Source organism: Pseudorasbora parva, chromosome 11, assembly GCF_024679245.1.
Source record: "Pseudorasbora parva isolate DD20220531a chromosome 11, ASM2467924v1, whole genome shotgun sequence".
NCBI lineage: Eukaryota > Metazoa > Chordata > Actinopteri > Cypriniformes > Gobionidae > Pseudorasbora > Pseudorasbora parva.
In genome coordinates this window covers 31,650,466-31,667,580 of record NC_090182.1, presented here as the reverse complement: position 1 = coordinate 31,667,580, position 17,115 = coordinate 31,650,466, and the positions used below count along the sequence as shown (strand labels likewise).

At 38.3% G+C, this 17,115-nt stretch overlaps 1 protein-coding gene across 1 annotated transcript; it reads right to left on the bottom strand.

Moving 5' to 3' along the window:
* Positions 1 to 513: 513 nt before the first annotated feature.
* syvn1 (synovial apoptosis inhibitor 1, synoviolin) lies at positions 514 to 13,656 on the bottom strand. The gene is made up of 16 exons (XM_067457798.1): positions 13,438 to 13,656; positions 11,074 to 11,211; positions 10,886 to 10,978; positions 10,647 to 10,799; positions 8,189 to 8,237; positions 7,859 to 7,962; positions 7,556 to 7,682; positions 7,375 to 7,474; positions 7,221 to 7,286; positions 6,895 to 7,011; positions 6,656 to 6,813; positions 6,409 to 6,558; positions 6,186 to 6,326; positions 5,896 to 6,079; positions 5,671 to 5,786; positions 514 to 1,241 (listed from the first exon to the last, which is right to left on the bottom strand). The coding sequence occupies exons 2-16, from the start codon at positions 11,203 to 11,205 to the stop codon at positions 1,075 to 1,077; spliced, it is 1,857 nt and encodes a 618-aa protein (XP_067313899.1). The 5' UTR covers positions 11,206 to 11,211; positions 13,438 to 13,656; the 3' UTR covers positions 514 to 1,074.
* Between the last annotated feature and the right edge of the window lie 3,459 nt (positions 13,657 to 17,115).

The following is a 17,115-nucleotide window of genomic DNA, read 5'->3' as shown; positions in this document are numbered from 1 at the left end:
TTTTTATTATAGTATTTATCTATATATTGTTGGAATTTAAGTAAAGCCTTCATTTTTTCATTGTGATGTCAATTTCAATATTACCTTATAGGTTAATGCTCACTATTAGGACTGTATGATTTGTATAAACATTGATTTTTATTAAAAAAATATACTGCAGTTCAAAGGTTTTGGGTAGTGAAAACATACTTTGTGCAAGGTTGCATTTATTTGATTAAAAGTGAAAAAAGTAATATTTTGAAATGTTAGTTATACAGGTTTTAATTTGATGACATTCTTCAGCATCATTATTACAGTGTCACATGATCCTTCAGAAATATATGCTGCTCATGAAACATTTATTATCAATGTTGATTTTTTTTGTATGAAAACTGACATTTCTGGAATCTTTGATAAATAGAAAGTTCAAAAGAACAGCATTTATTTGAAATAGTGAATCTTCTGCAACGTTGTTGATTTAATAGATTTTGAACAGTAGTGTTATACCTCATATAATCACTAAACATACACAAGTCTGTTTGGAACAGTTTATTGTGCAGTATGTACAGATCCTCCTATTAAAACACTTTATACATTATGTACATTAAGTTAATTTACTCATATTTGGTTCATGGCCATCTTTTACCCATAACCAAAGTAGATCTAAGGAAAAATCTATTATGCCAAGCTAGAAATAATGAAAATACACAAAGAATGGGAAAATGTCAAATTTTAAGGGCACATGAGAAATCCACAGACCTTGTTGATCCTCTGAAAAACAGAAAATCACATTCAGAGAGGAAAATCTCACCAATACTCGATTCAATAGTCACAGCTGACCTTCAAGGTGCAAGATTTTTTTTTTATCCTTTAAATCTTCACGCGTGGTTACCCAGAAACCAGTTCTGTACCTGAGTATCTTCTGTACACGTGACAATGACAAATCCTCCATACAGTGGGAAGTGCCTTGATGTGCCTCTTTTAGATAGCATCTAAGAACACATGAACTTTCCTTAGATAATCTGACATCTCAACATGCCAAGAGCCCAAAAGTCCGTAAGCGTTTCTACTGTCCCGTTTTTATGCATCACGTCATCAGTGGTCGGGAGTGTGCGTGGTCTCCAGTTTACGCAGGCGACGTCGTCTCAACTCAGCGGCGCTCGGCTCACCGTCATCATCTCCCTCTCCCTCCTTCCTGTCATTGTCCTCCTCTGTGGTGGAGTCTGGTCGAGAAAAGCCTGTAGCTCCATTTACAGATTCACCTAGGAACAAGGGAATACAATAACCCCGGAATTAACATGTGGCTCAGGTGCCTGGTAGCCAAGTGGCTACATATTTAAAGGAACTGTATATAAGAAAGTATTTCAATTAATCATAAAATGGCCCTGATATGTCACTAGACATTAAGAAATCATGTTAATTTAAAATACTTATATCACTAAAAACAGTAGTCCAGCCAGGATATTGTCATTTAAAAGTTGTTGTTGCAGCCCTCAACTGATGTTTATGTTGTCATATTGTGTTTTGACCTGAAGCTCCACCCTCCACCTATCTACTAATCACGAAATCAGTATTGTTTCGACATCCGGGTTGCCAGCTCTGTTCTAGTAAGCACAGCTGCAGCTACAAACATTCCTGCTGCCCATCTGGCAACATCGAGTCAGGGGGAGGGGATTCACCATTGCAGTACCAGTTTTTGGGTAGCCTGACAAGCCAGACCCACATCAAGATGTTTGGTCTGGAAACTCCCCATTGACAGGGCTCAATCCGAGGGGCGGGATAAACGGTTGTCTTTCAAACTCCCTCTGCACACAATCGGATAGCGCTACAACCAACCAGAGCAACATGAAGAGGAGCTCGTTGACAGATTAAACATTCGCTGTATCCGGTCGGCAAAACTCCAAACACATCTTCCCTTTTTAACTGAAGTCATTTTAAGAATGACTTCAGTGCCGTTCTTTTCTCAGAGAAAAGCTTAAGTCTTCCAGAGTCACGGTCAAAGCCAAATCATAAGGCTACCGCCTTCACTATTTTAAGCCCCGCCCACTGACTCTATATATGATGTGTTTGGCCTGTACAGAGTTTGGTTTTTACAGCTCAGGAGTGTATTGAGAGTTGCTAGACGACACTCAAGGCAGATAAGATTTGCTGCCGCTAGGGTGTGTCTAGATTTCTAGGCTATGTTTTGGACACAATCTTACATACACTTCCTTTAATATGTCAGTGTGTCACTACATGTTGATTAAAAAAAAATTGTTTAAAATTGTTTTAGTGTAATATTTGATTGATACACACAAATATAAATAAATGAGCTTCCTACTCTCCTATATATAGATATAGATATAGATACACACACACACCACACCACGAGCCATTACGTTTATGACCACCCCCAGTCTAGAGCAATCAGCGTGCCTGGCAACTAAATGGTGCCACAGGTGCAGTTCACAGAGCAGTATAAAAATACCACCCGAGGACCAGCTTTCAGTTCGTGGAGTGTTCGGTGTCAGAATAGGAAAAGCTGCCAGTTTATCAGTTTGATCTGAACTTCAATCTCAAAAACTGCGTGCCTTGTTTGTTTAAAGGGATAGTTCACTCAAAAAATGTAATTTTATGTTTATCTGCTTACCCCCAGGGCATCAAAGATTTTTGTTCAGTAGAACACAAATTAATATTTTTTAACTCCAACTGTTGGAGAGGACTCCGTCAATGGAGTGTATTTCTATGAGATCCACTATGAGTGTAAAAAACACAGACATACGAATTCCATATTAAACCCTGTGGCGACAATGTCTTAAGACACAAAATGATTGTTTTCTGTAAGAAACCGAACAGTATTTATGATTTTTTTTACCTCATATCAGACGAATCTCATCTAGTATTCCAAACGCAATTACTTCTGTTGAGTAAGGTCAAAGTCCCGGCATGACCGAAGCCACAGGGTTTAAAGGGATACTCCACCGCTTTTTCATATTAAACTGTTATTCCCTTAACTAAGATGAGTTGATACACACCTCTCTAGTCTCAGTCTGTGCACTTAATCTCTCTGAAGCGCGGTGACGATCTGATAGCATTTAGCTTAGCCCACTAAGCCCAGTTCATTCACTATAGTACTCAAGTTAGATGACCAAACACCTCCACGTTGCCCCTATTTAAATACAGTTACACGAATAGTTGAACGACCAATTATGGTGACAATAAAACGTGGTGCTTTTCCAAGCGGGTTAAAAAGGAGAACTATAATGTATGGCGGAATAGCACTTCTGAGAGTACTTCGAAGTTTTTTACTCTCATATTGCCTCTAATAGAAATACACCCTATTGACATGCATTATACGAGCAATGGTTGGAGTTCAAAATCTTCATTTGTGCTCTACTGAAGAAATAAACACACCTACATCTTGGATGTCCTGGGGGTAAGAAGATAAACATCAAATTTTCATTTTTGAGTGAACCATCCCTTTAACCAGCATCGAGCCATGTGTCATCCGCAGCTCTTTGATGCCAGAGGGGAGCAGAGACTGTCCCAAAGCAGCTACAACAGTGGTGACCGGGGCAATGTGTCAGCAAACTTTAGGCCCTTTTATCCCAATAGCAACATCCCTGTCAGGTGTCTGAATACATTCATGGCAACTGTTTCAAACTGAATAATGTCAAGTCAAGCCAACTTTATTTATATAGAGCTTTTACAATGACAATTGTTTCAAAGCAGCTTCACAGTGTTAAACAGGACAATCTTGCAACAAAATTTGATTTGGCTATACAGTCATTCTGGAGAAAATGGTGATGTTATCAGCTTATTTTAATGTATCATATAGCAACAATGTTGGCAGATCAGTATTATAGTTTATATAATAAGACCTAATAATAAATAAATGTTATTTGGATATTTAGTTGAAAACTTAGATGAAAATTTGAGTGTCTCCAACTGAGCTAGCCAAGCCAAAGGCGAAAGTGGTAAGGAACCAAAACTCCATAATAAATGTACCATACCACACTGCCAGAATCATCAAGGAGTGGTTTGAGGAACATTAACATAATTTCTGTTAATACCTTAGCCTCCCAATTCACCTGACATCAACCCAAATGAACATTTGTGGTTCAACTTGGAAAAGAGGGTTCACGCTACATCACCACTACCCTGCAATGTACGGGAACTGGAGGACCTGCTGTTTACATTATGGTCTCAGATACAGCAGGAGATCTACAGTCATCTTGTCGAATCAGGCAGGTGAGTGCTTTTTTTTCAGGGTTGAAGCCAAACTCTGCAAGAGAGTGGCCCTTCTGGATCAACGTTCCCCACCCGTCCTACAGGTTATTAGGTGTGGTTATAATGTAATGGCTCTCTATATACACACTACATTGGCAAAAGTACTGGGACACCCCTCCAAATTAATTAATTCATTTGGGTGTTCCAATCACTTCCATGGCCAAAGGTGTATAAAATCAAGCACTTAGACATGTAGATGCTTCTACAAACATTTGTGAAACAATGGGTCACTCATGAGCTCAGTGAATTTAAGTGTGGTAACATGATTTGTTGCCACCTGTGCAATAAGTCCATTCATTTAAAATTTCCTCTCAACTAAATATTCCGAGGTCAACAACAGTAACTCGTCCACAAAGTGTTTGGCCACTTAAGAACCACAGAGCACATGCTGAGGCACATAGTGTGCAGAAGTCAATAGCTACAGACCTCCAAACTTTGTTTGGCCTTTAGATTAGCTCAAGAACAGTGTGTAGAGAGCTTCATAGAGTAAGTTTCCATGGCTGAGCAGCTGCATCCAAACCTTACATCACTAAGAGCAATGCAAAGGATGCCGCCACCTTTGACTTCAAACTCTAGAAGAGTGGAGAGGTGTTCTCTGGAGTGACCAATCCGGCTTCTCTGTCCGGCAATCTGATGGACGAATCTGGGTTTGGCGATTGCAGGGAGAACGGTACTTGCCTGACTGCATTGTGCCAAGTGTAAATCTTGCTAAAAGGGGAGATTATGGTGTGGTTTGTTTTTCAGGGGTTGGGCTTGGTTCCTTAGTTCCAGTGAAATTAACACTTAATGCTTCAGCATACCAAGACAATTTAGACAATTTCATGCCCCAAATTTGTTGGAACAGTTTGGGGGTGGCCCCTTTCTGTTCCAACATGACTGTGCACCAGTGCACAAAGCAAGGTCCATAAAGACATGGATGAGTGAGTTCTGATCTCAACCTGATAGAAAAACTTTGGGATAAATTAAATCGGAGACTGCGAGCCAGGCACTCGTCCAGCATCAGTGCCTGACCTCACAAATATGCTTCTAGAAGAATGGTAAAACATTTCCATAAACACACTCCTAAACTTTGTGGAAAACCTTCCCAGAAGAATTAAAGCTGTTAAAACTGCAAAGAGTGGGCCAACTCAATATTAAACCCTACAAAAACCCTGAGTTTTGCCGACTGGATATGGCGAAAGTTTAATTACTAGCTCCGCTTTCACGTTGCTGACGTGAAACGTTTCACGTTTTGATTGTACCGCTATCCTATCGCGTGCAGAGGGAGTTTGAAAGACAACCGTTTATCCCGCCCCTCGGATAGAGCCCTGTCTATGGTGAGTTCCCAGACCAAACATCTTGGTGTGGGTCAGGCTTGTCAGGCTACAATATTAGCTCAGTCAATAAGGAAATTGTGGAATTATTTATCCTTTTCCCACTCACCACTCTGAGCCTCGTTCTCCTGACTGGGGGTTTCAGTGTTGCCCGTGGAGGGTGAGGAGGACTCCATATTCACTGATGCACTCGTCTCACCCGTGTTGGTTTCTGATCTTGGAGGACTAAACAGGAAGTTGAGTAATAAAAAAAGAAAGAAAGTATACACAGGGATTTCAGAGGTAGGAACTGGATGTGCCACTTTCCATCAAACCTTAAGTAAATCTTGTATACCTTAATGTAGCCACTGTGCTGAGGTAGTGGTGAATGTTGAGCATGGCGGCATCCAACAATGTGTGGATATTGTGAAGGCACTGCAACCTGGCTTCCAAACCTCGCCTGCCCTCCTGCTCCAGTTCTCTGAGCTCAGCCTCTGACATGGTGGACAGAGTTGATGGTGGCGGTGGCATGGATGACACTAGTAAACATGGAGGTCACAGATTTCTCAAATATCTGGAAGGTTGCTAAAGCAAGTACCATATAATAATAATTAATAATAAAGTATTTTGACCATTTTGACATACTAAAAGGTGGAGGTGGAGGCATCGGCAACCATGGAGCTGATGGGAAAGGTGGTGGCATGGAAAAAGGGAATCCAGGCATAGCTCCAGGAGCAGCAGAGGTGCTGTCTGCAGTCGGCTGAGATGAGCTGCTGGCTCCTGATTCTACATGACAGATAGTGTGCATTTATATGAGAATCATGGGTATTCTATATTTTCACAGATAGAACAGATGAGAGATGCTCACCTGATCCCTGTGCCTGAGTTCCATCGGTACTGGTCTGTGGAGTGTCAGTAGCCGCCTGTGCACCGGGGGCAGCTGGAGGAGGTGCGCCAGGGAAGGGACCCCAAAACGGAAACAGCCCCGGAGGAAACTGGGGCATCATACCTGGAGCAACTGCACAAAGGAGTAGGCATAAAATCTTTATCTCAATTACCAATCTCAAAAGAGCCAAATATCAGCAGATTAACCAGCCTGGTCTTGACGTTTTTACCATTGACAGGTGGAGGAACGGGAACATTAGCAGGAGCTGCAGGGGCAGGAGCCTGTGCAGGTGCTGGAGCTGGAGTCTGATTTGGCTGGGATGCTCGGAGGACATCCATACGACATGTGGGACATGTCTGCTGTCTTTGGAACCATGAGCGAAGGCAACTACAATGAGAGGAAAACACTAATTGAAATGTACATGCAGATACCAAAGGAAGTGAGATTTGTCATTCAGTGGACATGAACCTTGAGTGAAAGATGTGGTTGCATGGTAGTTTCTTGGCTCCAGTCACCATCTCTTCTCTGCAAATGATGCACACATTGTCTGTGGCTTGCAAGTCTTCAGGGGTGGCATCTGGATAGCTGTGACAAAGCATGGCAGAAAAAGACTAAATATACAATAAAAACTGTATATTCTAAAATAACTAATCCATCTAAAAAAAAAAAAAAAAAAATCAAATAAAGAAATTCATTTAAAAATTTTGTTTTAAAAAACAATATATAGACAAATAAAGAATAAAATAAAGTAATTTAATATTATATTATATTTCAATTATTTTACAGACACTCACAGAGTATTCATATTACGAATGGCTCGTCGAGACATGATGGCGTCTGTTACTGCCTTCTTGAATTGCCTAATGAAGACAAACAAGACAAGCTGTTCTATCTGTTGATGAAACATACTGTACCAGCATCGCTGAAATCTGATGATGGATTACTCACCTCATTGCGAGATACATGGGCCGAATGGCAAACAGAGGGAAGGTGTGCACTTTTATCATTATGGTCATGAATGCCATATACAATAGCACCTTGATGAATCCTGAAGGATAAAAATCAGTCAATCTGTAAATGTATTATTTTGATACATAACCATCAAATGCAATTTTTCTCTAGGACGCACCTGTAAAGAGCTCTGTGTATAGCATGTAGACAGCTTTATTGTCCCATGGATTCTCACTTTGCAGATCAATTGTATGTAAGGTGTACTTGATGAAGGTGGTGAGGACCATAGTCATCAGAATCGCATACTGAAAGAATTGCAGCATCCATATCACTGTAAAGCCATTGATATTTTAAAACTCTAGTAGTATAAAATATGTTCTAAATTGCTCAACTTCAAGTTATGGGCCTTAAATTAGTATTAATGAAATTTACTTTTGCAGGAGCCAAGACATAATACAACTAGAATTAAATTGATGTTCACCTCAAATCCAAAAACCAGCTGCACTGATGCCCCTCTTGTTATAATGCTGTGACACGCATGATTGACAAACAGAAAGTCTAACACTCCCAGCAACACCATAAGAGCTGTACCAGAAAAAAAGAACAGTAGTGACACGCTCATCAAATGATGCAATACCACAACACAGTGACTCCAAATAAGGCAGTCTAATGTCAAATGCAGGTGCAGCTCAAAAATTTGCATGTCCAAAAAATGTTTGGGGTAAAGTAGTTTCATATTTAAAAAGGAAGTAAGAGATATACTGGTGCTATTGAAAATACGCTGCAGCAAATCCAGGCATAATGTACTCACAGAGAACTCTGAAGTGGAAGACCCATGAGATATTTGGACTCCTTTCCATCTAAAAATGTAATTAAAAATAAATACATTATAATCAAATCATCATATAATCACCCTATATAATATATATATATATATATATATATATATATATATATATATATATATATATATATATATATATCACAGCTGTGAAGCTGCTTTGAGACAATCGTCATTGTAAAAGTGCTGTATAAAAAGTTGATTGATTGATATACATACATACTATATTATATTATATTATATACACAAACACTCAAAGGATTATTAGGAACACCATACTAATACTGTGTTTGACCGCCTTTCGCCTTCAGAACTGCCTTAATTCTATGTGGCACTGATTCAACAAGGTTCTTTAGAAATGTTGGCCCATATTGATAGGATAGGATCTTGCAGCTGATAGAGATTTGTGGGATAGGGCACGAAGCTCCCGTACCACTACATCCCAAAGATGCTTGATTGGGTTGAGATCTGGTGACTGTGGGGGCTATTTTAGTACAGTGAACTCATTGGGTGCGTTTACATGCACGTTCTTAAGCCGATTATGCCCAATAAGCTGACAATGAACATGGTCATGTAAACGCAGTAACCTGTTTTCTTTTATCGGAGTAAGGTCATGAACGGCGTAAGCATAAACCGGTCGGAACAGGTAGTTTTTTGCCTCTTACCTCGATTTCGCGCTGCATTTAAACACATTAACCTGCTTTCTGTCGCCTTATTGAAGTGCGCATGCGTTATAGGTGAAAAAAAACGCAAATTTAGAGCAGTTTTAAACGCATCCAGACAAAGCGAGCTAGCGTTTCGCATGAAATAAGGACATATACCACAAACGCAGACTCGCTTAAGACCCAGAAAATTGTAAAGATGTATTATTCTCATCACATGTAGCAGAAGTAGAAGGGGTTCAGTCAAAACGCTTCATAACTGCATAAGGGTTAATATGAGCCGTAAATCTCCCGCTGACACGGTGCACGCTTTATTTAACATCACAACTGACGTAACATTTGAAAAACTCAGAGTCAGATATACGGACATTATTATTTTTGACCGCAATACAAGGAAATAACCCATTTCCCATATAACCCATATAAATAGTCATGTAAACGCGGTTTACTTGCGTTGTCCGTTTACTAGTTTGAATGTAAAAGGGGAAAACTGGTTATTTCAATAAGCTGATTTTTTGGAGTTATCAGCTTACTGGTGTGCATGTAAACACACCCATTGTCATGTTCAAGAAACCAATTTGAAATGATTCGAGCTTTTTGACATGGTGCATTATCCTGCTGGAAGTAGCCATCAGAGGATGAGTTCATGGTGGTCATAAAGGGATGGACATGGTCAGAAACAATGCTCAGGTAGGCCGTGGCATTTAAACAATGCCCAATTAGCTCTAAGGGGCCTAAAGTGTGCCAAGAAAACATCCCCCACACCATTAGACCACCACCACCAGCCTGCACAGTGGTAACAAGGCATGGCGGATCCATGTTCTCATTCTGTTTACGTCAAAGGAGTGTGTGACGACGCAGCCATGCACACTAATCAGACGTCGCGCACTGATGATTTACAGCCAAATCAAAATAAACTGGAAATACCACATTTGGATTATCATAAACAAGCTCAGAAATTAACGGCGTTCTGCTGTACTCCATTACACACTGCTCTGTTTATTGCTAGAATGACAAAAGTAAAAGGTCTGTCACAGCAGTCAAACAGGCAGACAAAAATAAGAGTGAAAAAAAATAATTATTTGCAAATGTTTACCATTCATATTTATTTTTCTTTATTTTCCCCTAAATCCCTTTTAATCCTTTAATAATTGAATACAAAAACAAAAAAATATTGCCCACCCCCCTCATAAAGGCATTGTAAAAACAACAAATCAAGTGGTCCAATCCAAATATAATCTTCTGAAGAGCTTGATACACAGATTTACAACAGCATGCATACTGTAATAAAAGTGCGTGAGTAAATGCAGAATTTTACATTTTTGCATTTACAGCATGACAGTTTGGGAACAGTCCTTTTGACACGCTTTCCTACGATTAGAACTGTGATTGCTTGCCTTAATTATCTGTGAACGGCACTTCGTAGTGAAAGCGAAAACAATTTAAATCACCAGATCACATTTAATTTTAGTAGTATGATTATTCAAATCATTTTAGATGGTTTATTCTTATATGTATAGTGCATTAATAACGGGAGAGTCTTGTGCGGGTTCTCCGTGAGGAAAGAACAAGTTTCAGTGACATTACTTCATTAAACTACTATGCTGCTGCAATGGGGGAATATTTGTGGGTCCTGATAATAACACAATAATAATATTATTTTAATAATAAAAAACTATTTTGGTTTAAAATATCACAATAGTAATGTATCGTGACATAAGTGTATCGTTATACTCCTAATATATAACATTTCAATATTCACTCACAAAATCCACCCTGTCTTCAGCCAGCCAATGGAAGCACTTGAGGAAAAGCAGCAAAGTGAAAAGGGCCACAAAACGAGGGGAGAAATCGTCCCTGAAGACTGTAAAGGCTAAGCAGGTCTCCGTCACTGCATACCAGGAGCGTTCAATCAGGTGCTAAAAAAAAGAAAGAATAAAGATTATGCAAATGAGAATGACAAAAATATATTTTTTTTACTATCTTTGTAATTTTAGATACCAACCTCCATTTCAGCAGCTCTTAGCTGCCCGAAAAAGACCTTCCGCATTAATTTCCCCAAAAGGAATACCAACACGAAAGCCTGAATGTATAAAACCTGCCAAGAAAAAAGTATACAAAAAAAAAAAAGTTTACATTTTCGACCTGACTTACCATCAACATTTGGTACTGAATAAATCAGCGGCCACTTACTGCCATACTAGGGCTGCTTTTGGTGAGGTACACCACAGTCGGATAGAACTGGTGCTTGAGAAAGTAGGCATGGGCAATGACTGCGCCAGTCAGCGCCAGACTGATGCCCGTCACGAGTGTAGCTCGCACCATCTTGCACTACAGAGAAGAGAAAACAAACAAATCTTATGATTTAGTACATTAGCTTCAAAGTTATAAAGCTACTTTGCGCGTTTACTCAGTGGTTACTATCAGACACTTATTGCACACTGCAGTAAGTTAGATCGATATTAGGCATGGTAAAACATGGTACTGGAGATAAATCAAGAAAACGAGATTTAAACAATAAGACTAAACATGTTGAGCTATATAACAATATGTCGATGAATGTATCCCAACAGTTGCTGACCTGTCTAATAAAACACATGATATATAAAAGCATCTTTGGTGTTTCCATGGTTTCTACAAAATAAAAAAAAGAAATCAAAGATAACACGGGTATGATGTCATTGATAGGCGGTCCCGATTAAAGACTCTTATTTCTCTGAATTTAAACATTCTTGGATACATTTGTGCAAGTACAAAAGTCAACAAAATATATAACTGTTCTAATGGTTTTTTTAATATTTTAATCCAAAAATCTTACATCTTGTGCCTTTAATTGCTTTGTTTTATCATTTGTTGATAACAGATTTATAAACGATTCTCATTAATTCCCAGAAGCAAATAAGCTACTTAAACACACAGCACTTGTAGAGTAAGCATTTACTGTGAATCAAAACTGAAAACATTGCTGTTACATCAAAACAACTGTGACACATGCAGACTGTAGGGCTGCCAACTTTTGAATTGAGCTTGGAGTAAGAACTTATTCATGAGGTTGATGCAATATCTATTAATTTTAATATACATGGATATCGTACATGTTAAGGGGGTGCGTTTACTCATAATCATATGCTGCAAACTACACAGTGAACCCTGTCAGCTGGTACATTATTATTTAAGATGAATTAAGAATGGATTTGTATGCAATTGCATACAAGGCCGTTTTAATAATGTTATCTAATATATAACATTTTTGGCTCTAGAGTAAATTCTCTCACTAACTATACAGTTTATGGACAGTGAATGGATTTTCTGAGGTAGATGTACAGTTACCTGACACAATTGTTTACAAGCTGTTTTACCAAAAGCAGAAAACACTAAAATTAAGGGTAATACTTTCTATCAAGACCATCCTTATAATGGATTATAGCCCCATTTATAGGTATGTAATAGGAATCTAGAAATATAATTATAAAGACTAATGAAGAGCTACTAGATTTTTCTACTAGATTTTTTTATAATTATTTATAAGTCATGCATTTCCTTTTTCAATGTGCATGATCATAATTAATTATACACTAATTTATGAATTATCAAATATAAAATAGACCCAGAGACATTTTTTTAGTTTGCTGTAGCAACTATAAATATCAATTATGTCTAATGGATTATGTTTGCATCAGAGGCCATGAATGGTCATTTTGATTTGTTAAAATCTATATTTCCTCAGCCATGTGCATGGCACTGCTTATAGCAATTTGAAATTATACTTAAAAAATATTGTTGCAGTGTTTTTCTAGTATGCAACATTAAAAAACAATTATATCTATGTTTTTCATTATTCTATTACAGGAAATTTCGTTAATTACTTACATTTACACAAAAAGCATCCTAGGTTTTCACTTTACTTAAAATCATCAATGATGCATTTATAGAGGTGAATAACTGTATAATTTACTCCAAATAAGTACTCAAGAACACAACATGGATTCATTTGGCAGAAATAAATCTCAATGACTAAAACTTCATAGCTATAATATAACATTGCAATGTAGGCTGCATCTTTATGAGTACATTATATGAAACCAAACCACTGACTAATTAATACTCATACATCAGTGTATAATGTATTATGAGCATACACATTGAAAAAGAAAATGAAAATGAATTATATAACTACTGTTCTTATAATGTAGTATAGGTTAAGTCTTAAATATATGTATAGAATGCTAATATTTACTTATAAATAAGTATAAATTGAGCTATTATTCATTATAAGCATGTCCTTCATAGAAAGTGTTACCAAATAAAGCTTTAGTTACATTAAATGTTCGTTTTTTTAACTCTTAGCTGCAGACAGTTTGAAAGAAGCACCCATTAATGAAGGCTACGAACGACAGTGACAGCTGTTATTAATCTACGACACAGAAAATAAATACTAACTAAAAACTAACCGCTAAGACATGTTTTAATAAGCATATGTTGGTAAGTATGAAGTCGGGAGTGAAGTGGCCGACTAGCTAAAGCAGTCCTACCGACATGACACGAACTGTGTCTTACCTACAGCTGCAGGAATCCGCTAATTCCCCTTTAGAGAGACGGTCTCTGTTGCGTCTTTCTGCTTATTACTGCGTCGTGCTTCTATCCTTCCATCTAAAGCAGTCCGGTTGCTTTCGATCTCTTGTAGTCGTACTCGTAGCCACTTGATGGCTACGTGTTTATTTTTCGCTTGCTCTCGAGAAAGGCCACCTCACTTCCGGCGAGAGCTCGTTCCTGCCAGTAGTGTGAGGACAGCACAGCCGCAGTTTGAAACGCTGATCGCCTTCGATTTCAAAATAAAAGCTCGATAAAGTCACCAGCCCAACTAGCCAAGTTCGTTCGTTCGTTTCCACGAATCGGCTCATTGGTTTTTGAAGATTTGCTAAACAAAAACGTAATTCAACAGATATTAAACCATCAAACGTTTAAATAAAAACTATAGTAGACAATAGATAAGAGATATAAACCCCCTTTGACAGCATTCTTTTTAGTACATATTGTTGAATGTTGGCTTTATTAAATAAACAAATGTATTAAAATATTTACATTTATGTAGGCTATATCAAATTTAGCTAAAAGAAGTAGCAGATTAATTAATTAATTAATTAATATTCCTTATGAAACTATTTCAAAAGTGCAAAAAAACTGGGGGAAAAAAAAACATCTTCAAAATACAACTAGACGGGCATGATGTGATCCTTGATAAATGAACAGAAATCGTCCCAAAAACAAAAATAACTTCAAAATAAATGAAAGCACATGTAGTAAATATATCAATTTCACAATGACATGTTTATATAGTAATTGCAAGGGTAACATTAATAAATTATGGATTATTTTATAGATTAAAATCCAACAAAGAATCATCTGTTCGTGAGAGGTTTTAAAGAGTCTTATAAATTACGTAATTGCATCAATACCATAGAATGGAATATATATATATATATATATATATATATATATATATATATATATATATATATATATATATATATATATATATATATATATATACATTAAAAATACAAAAATACATTATTTACATTTGCTAGTATTTTGCCAGTTGCAGGCAGCCATTAATAAATAGGATACATCGTTAAAAAACATAATAAAATTAAGCACATTAATGTAAATACAAGTTACATTTAGATTATAATCAATTGTAATATTTAGCTATTTACAAATCTTTGCTGAAACATTTGAATAATTTAATAGGCTATGAGGCTCGTGAACTTTATCGTGAGTGTGGCGAGTGCTGTCGAGTAAACGTATTAGTAAACTGTAAACTGTAAAATATTCATAAAAAATAATACAGGCGCTTGCCTTATAATTACAATATCATCAAAGAGCTGATTTATTTAACTAATTCCTGTCAAAAAGTGAAACTTGGATATTATATCCATTTATTACACATAGAATACGGTCTCCCTTTGCCTGAATTACTGCAGCATAGCATAGTTTGTGGCACTGCTCAGTTGTTGCTCTGATGGTGGCCTTCAGCTCTTCTGCATTGTTGGGTCTGGCATATCACATCTTCCTCTTCCATCCTCCTGGACCGCCTCCACAATACAGTTGGACTATCAGGAGCAACACTGCAGTGGTTTCAGTCCTACCTTTCTAGAAGAACTGACCGTGTTATATTGGGAGAAAGTGAGTTCAGGCTGCTCCCTTGTTACATGTGGTGTTCCACTTTCACCACCTTCGGAAGAAGCTAAACATGACTGTCAATTTCCCTCGGACTGGGGCTCCATGCAAGATCTCACCTCGTGGGGTCTCAATGATCCTAAGAAAGGAGAGAAATCAGCCCAGAACTACACAGGAGGAGCTGGTCAATGACCTGAAAAGAGCTGGGACCACAGTTTCCAAGGTTACTGTTTGTAATACACTAAGACGTCATGGTTTGAAATCATGCATGGCATGGAAGGTTCCCCTGCTTAAACCAGCACATATCCAGGGCCGTCTTAAGTTTGCCATTGACCATTTGGATGATCCAGAGGAGTCATGGGAGAAAGTCATGTGGTCAGATGAGACCAAAATAGAACTTTAAGGAGAGGATGACCAGGGCCAGGTATTGCGAGATTTTGGGGAACAATCTCCTTCCCTCAGTGAGAGCATTGAAGATGGGTCGAGGCTGGGTCTTCCAACATGACAATGGCTCGAAGCACACAGCCAGGATAACCAAGAAGTGGCTCTGTAAGAAGCATACGTTTCTGGCATGGCCTAACAAGTCTCCAGACATAAACTCAATAGAGAATCTTTGGAAGGGGCTCAAACTCTGTTTCTCTCAGCGACGGGCAAGAAACCGGATTGATCTAGAGAAGATCTGTGTGGAGGAGTGGGCCAATATTCCTCCTGCAGTGTGTGAAAACCTGTGCTGCGTTCCACTCCACTTTAAGACACACACTTGCAAACTTCCATAAGCACTTCCCCTCAGAGGAATCCCCGCTGCCATTTTGAAGTGCGTCCTACTTCATGAAGTGGACATGGGAAGTTTATATGGACAGAGCCTTGCTCTCTCGATTTTGACCGAGGGAGCGAGTCTACTTCATATGTACACTTCAGGTAGCTTCATATCCCACAATGCAACGCGATTGTGACATCACCGCATATCACGTTTAATTTACCCCACCACAAACAACTGATGCTTTGAACAATTTCGTAAAGGGAAAAGAAATACATAATAAATCAACTCCATAATGGATTCCAAGTGATCAAGGGCTTGGGGCCGGGCTATTAAAATCTTACCCTGGAGGGCCATTGCAGTGCAGAGTTTAGCTCCAACCTTAATCAAGCACACCTGAACATGCTAATCAATGTCTCCAGGATCATTAGAAAATCACAGGTGGGTGTGTTTAGTCAGGGTTGGAGCTAAACTCTGCAGTGCATTGGCCCTCCAGGGTAAGATTTGAATAGCCCTGGCTTAGGGCGTTCCAGTTCCGCCTACTGCAAATGTTCCGCCAGTAGTGGGCACTCATGCAACGGAAGCAATGACGCACATCTGAGTGAAGGAGACGGAGTGAAGTTCGCAAGCAAAGGGCATGATAAAAACTAACTGGAACGCAGCACTGGTGAAAAACTACAGGAAACGTTTGACCTCTGTAAATGCAAACAAAGGCTACTGTACCAAATATTAACATTGATTTTCTCAGGTGTTCAAATACTTATTTGCAGCTATATCTTACAAATATAGTTTAAAAAAAATCTCTAGAGATTTAGATCATCTCAAGTCTCACAGTGGACATGCACCTACGATGACAATTTTAGACCCCTCCATGATCTCGAAGTGCGAGAAATTGCAAAATAGCAGGGTGTTCAAAAACGTCAACACTGTAAGTACATACATAAAATTGATGATGTCTGAACTGTGATTTTAAAAGAAAGCCTGGTACTAAAAATACTACTTGTCCAGTAGAGGGAACCAAATAACAGACATCATGGTCCAGCTCCGTCTCCATGCCCACTGATTCCACTAGGGATGTGTATAAAGAGCACAATCATGCAGTGCTTACAAAATACATATCTACTACACTTAAATCAACTGTACACATGCAATTTTGTGTTTTCTATATTACTGATTTATAAACCGTGCTTTCTGCTTTGTTTTCTGCTTGTAAAGGACAGAAAAACAAAAATGCATGGACAGATCACACTGCTGTGGATTTCATCACTAAAAGCTGAAGCATAATCTTTATAGTGCAT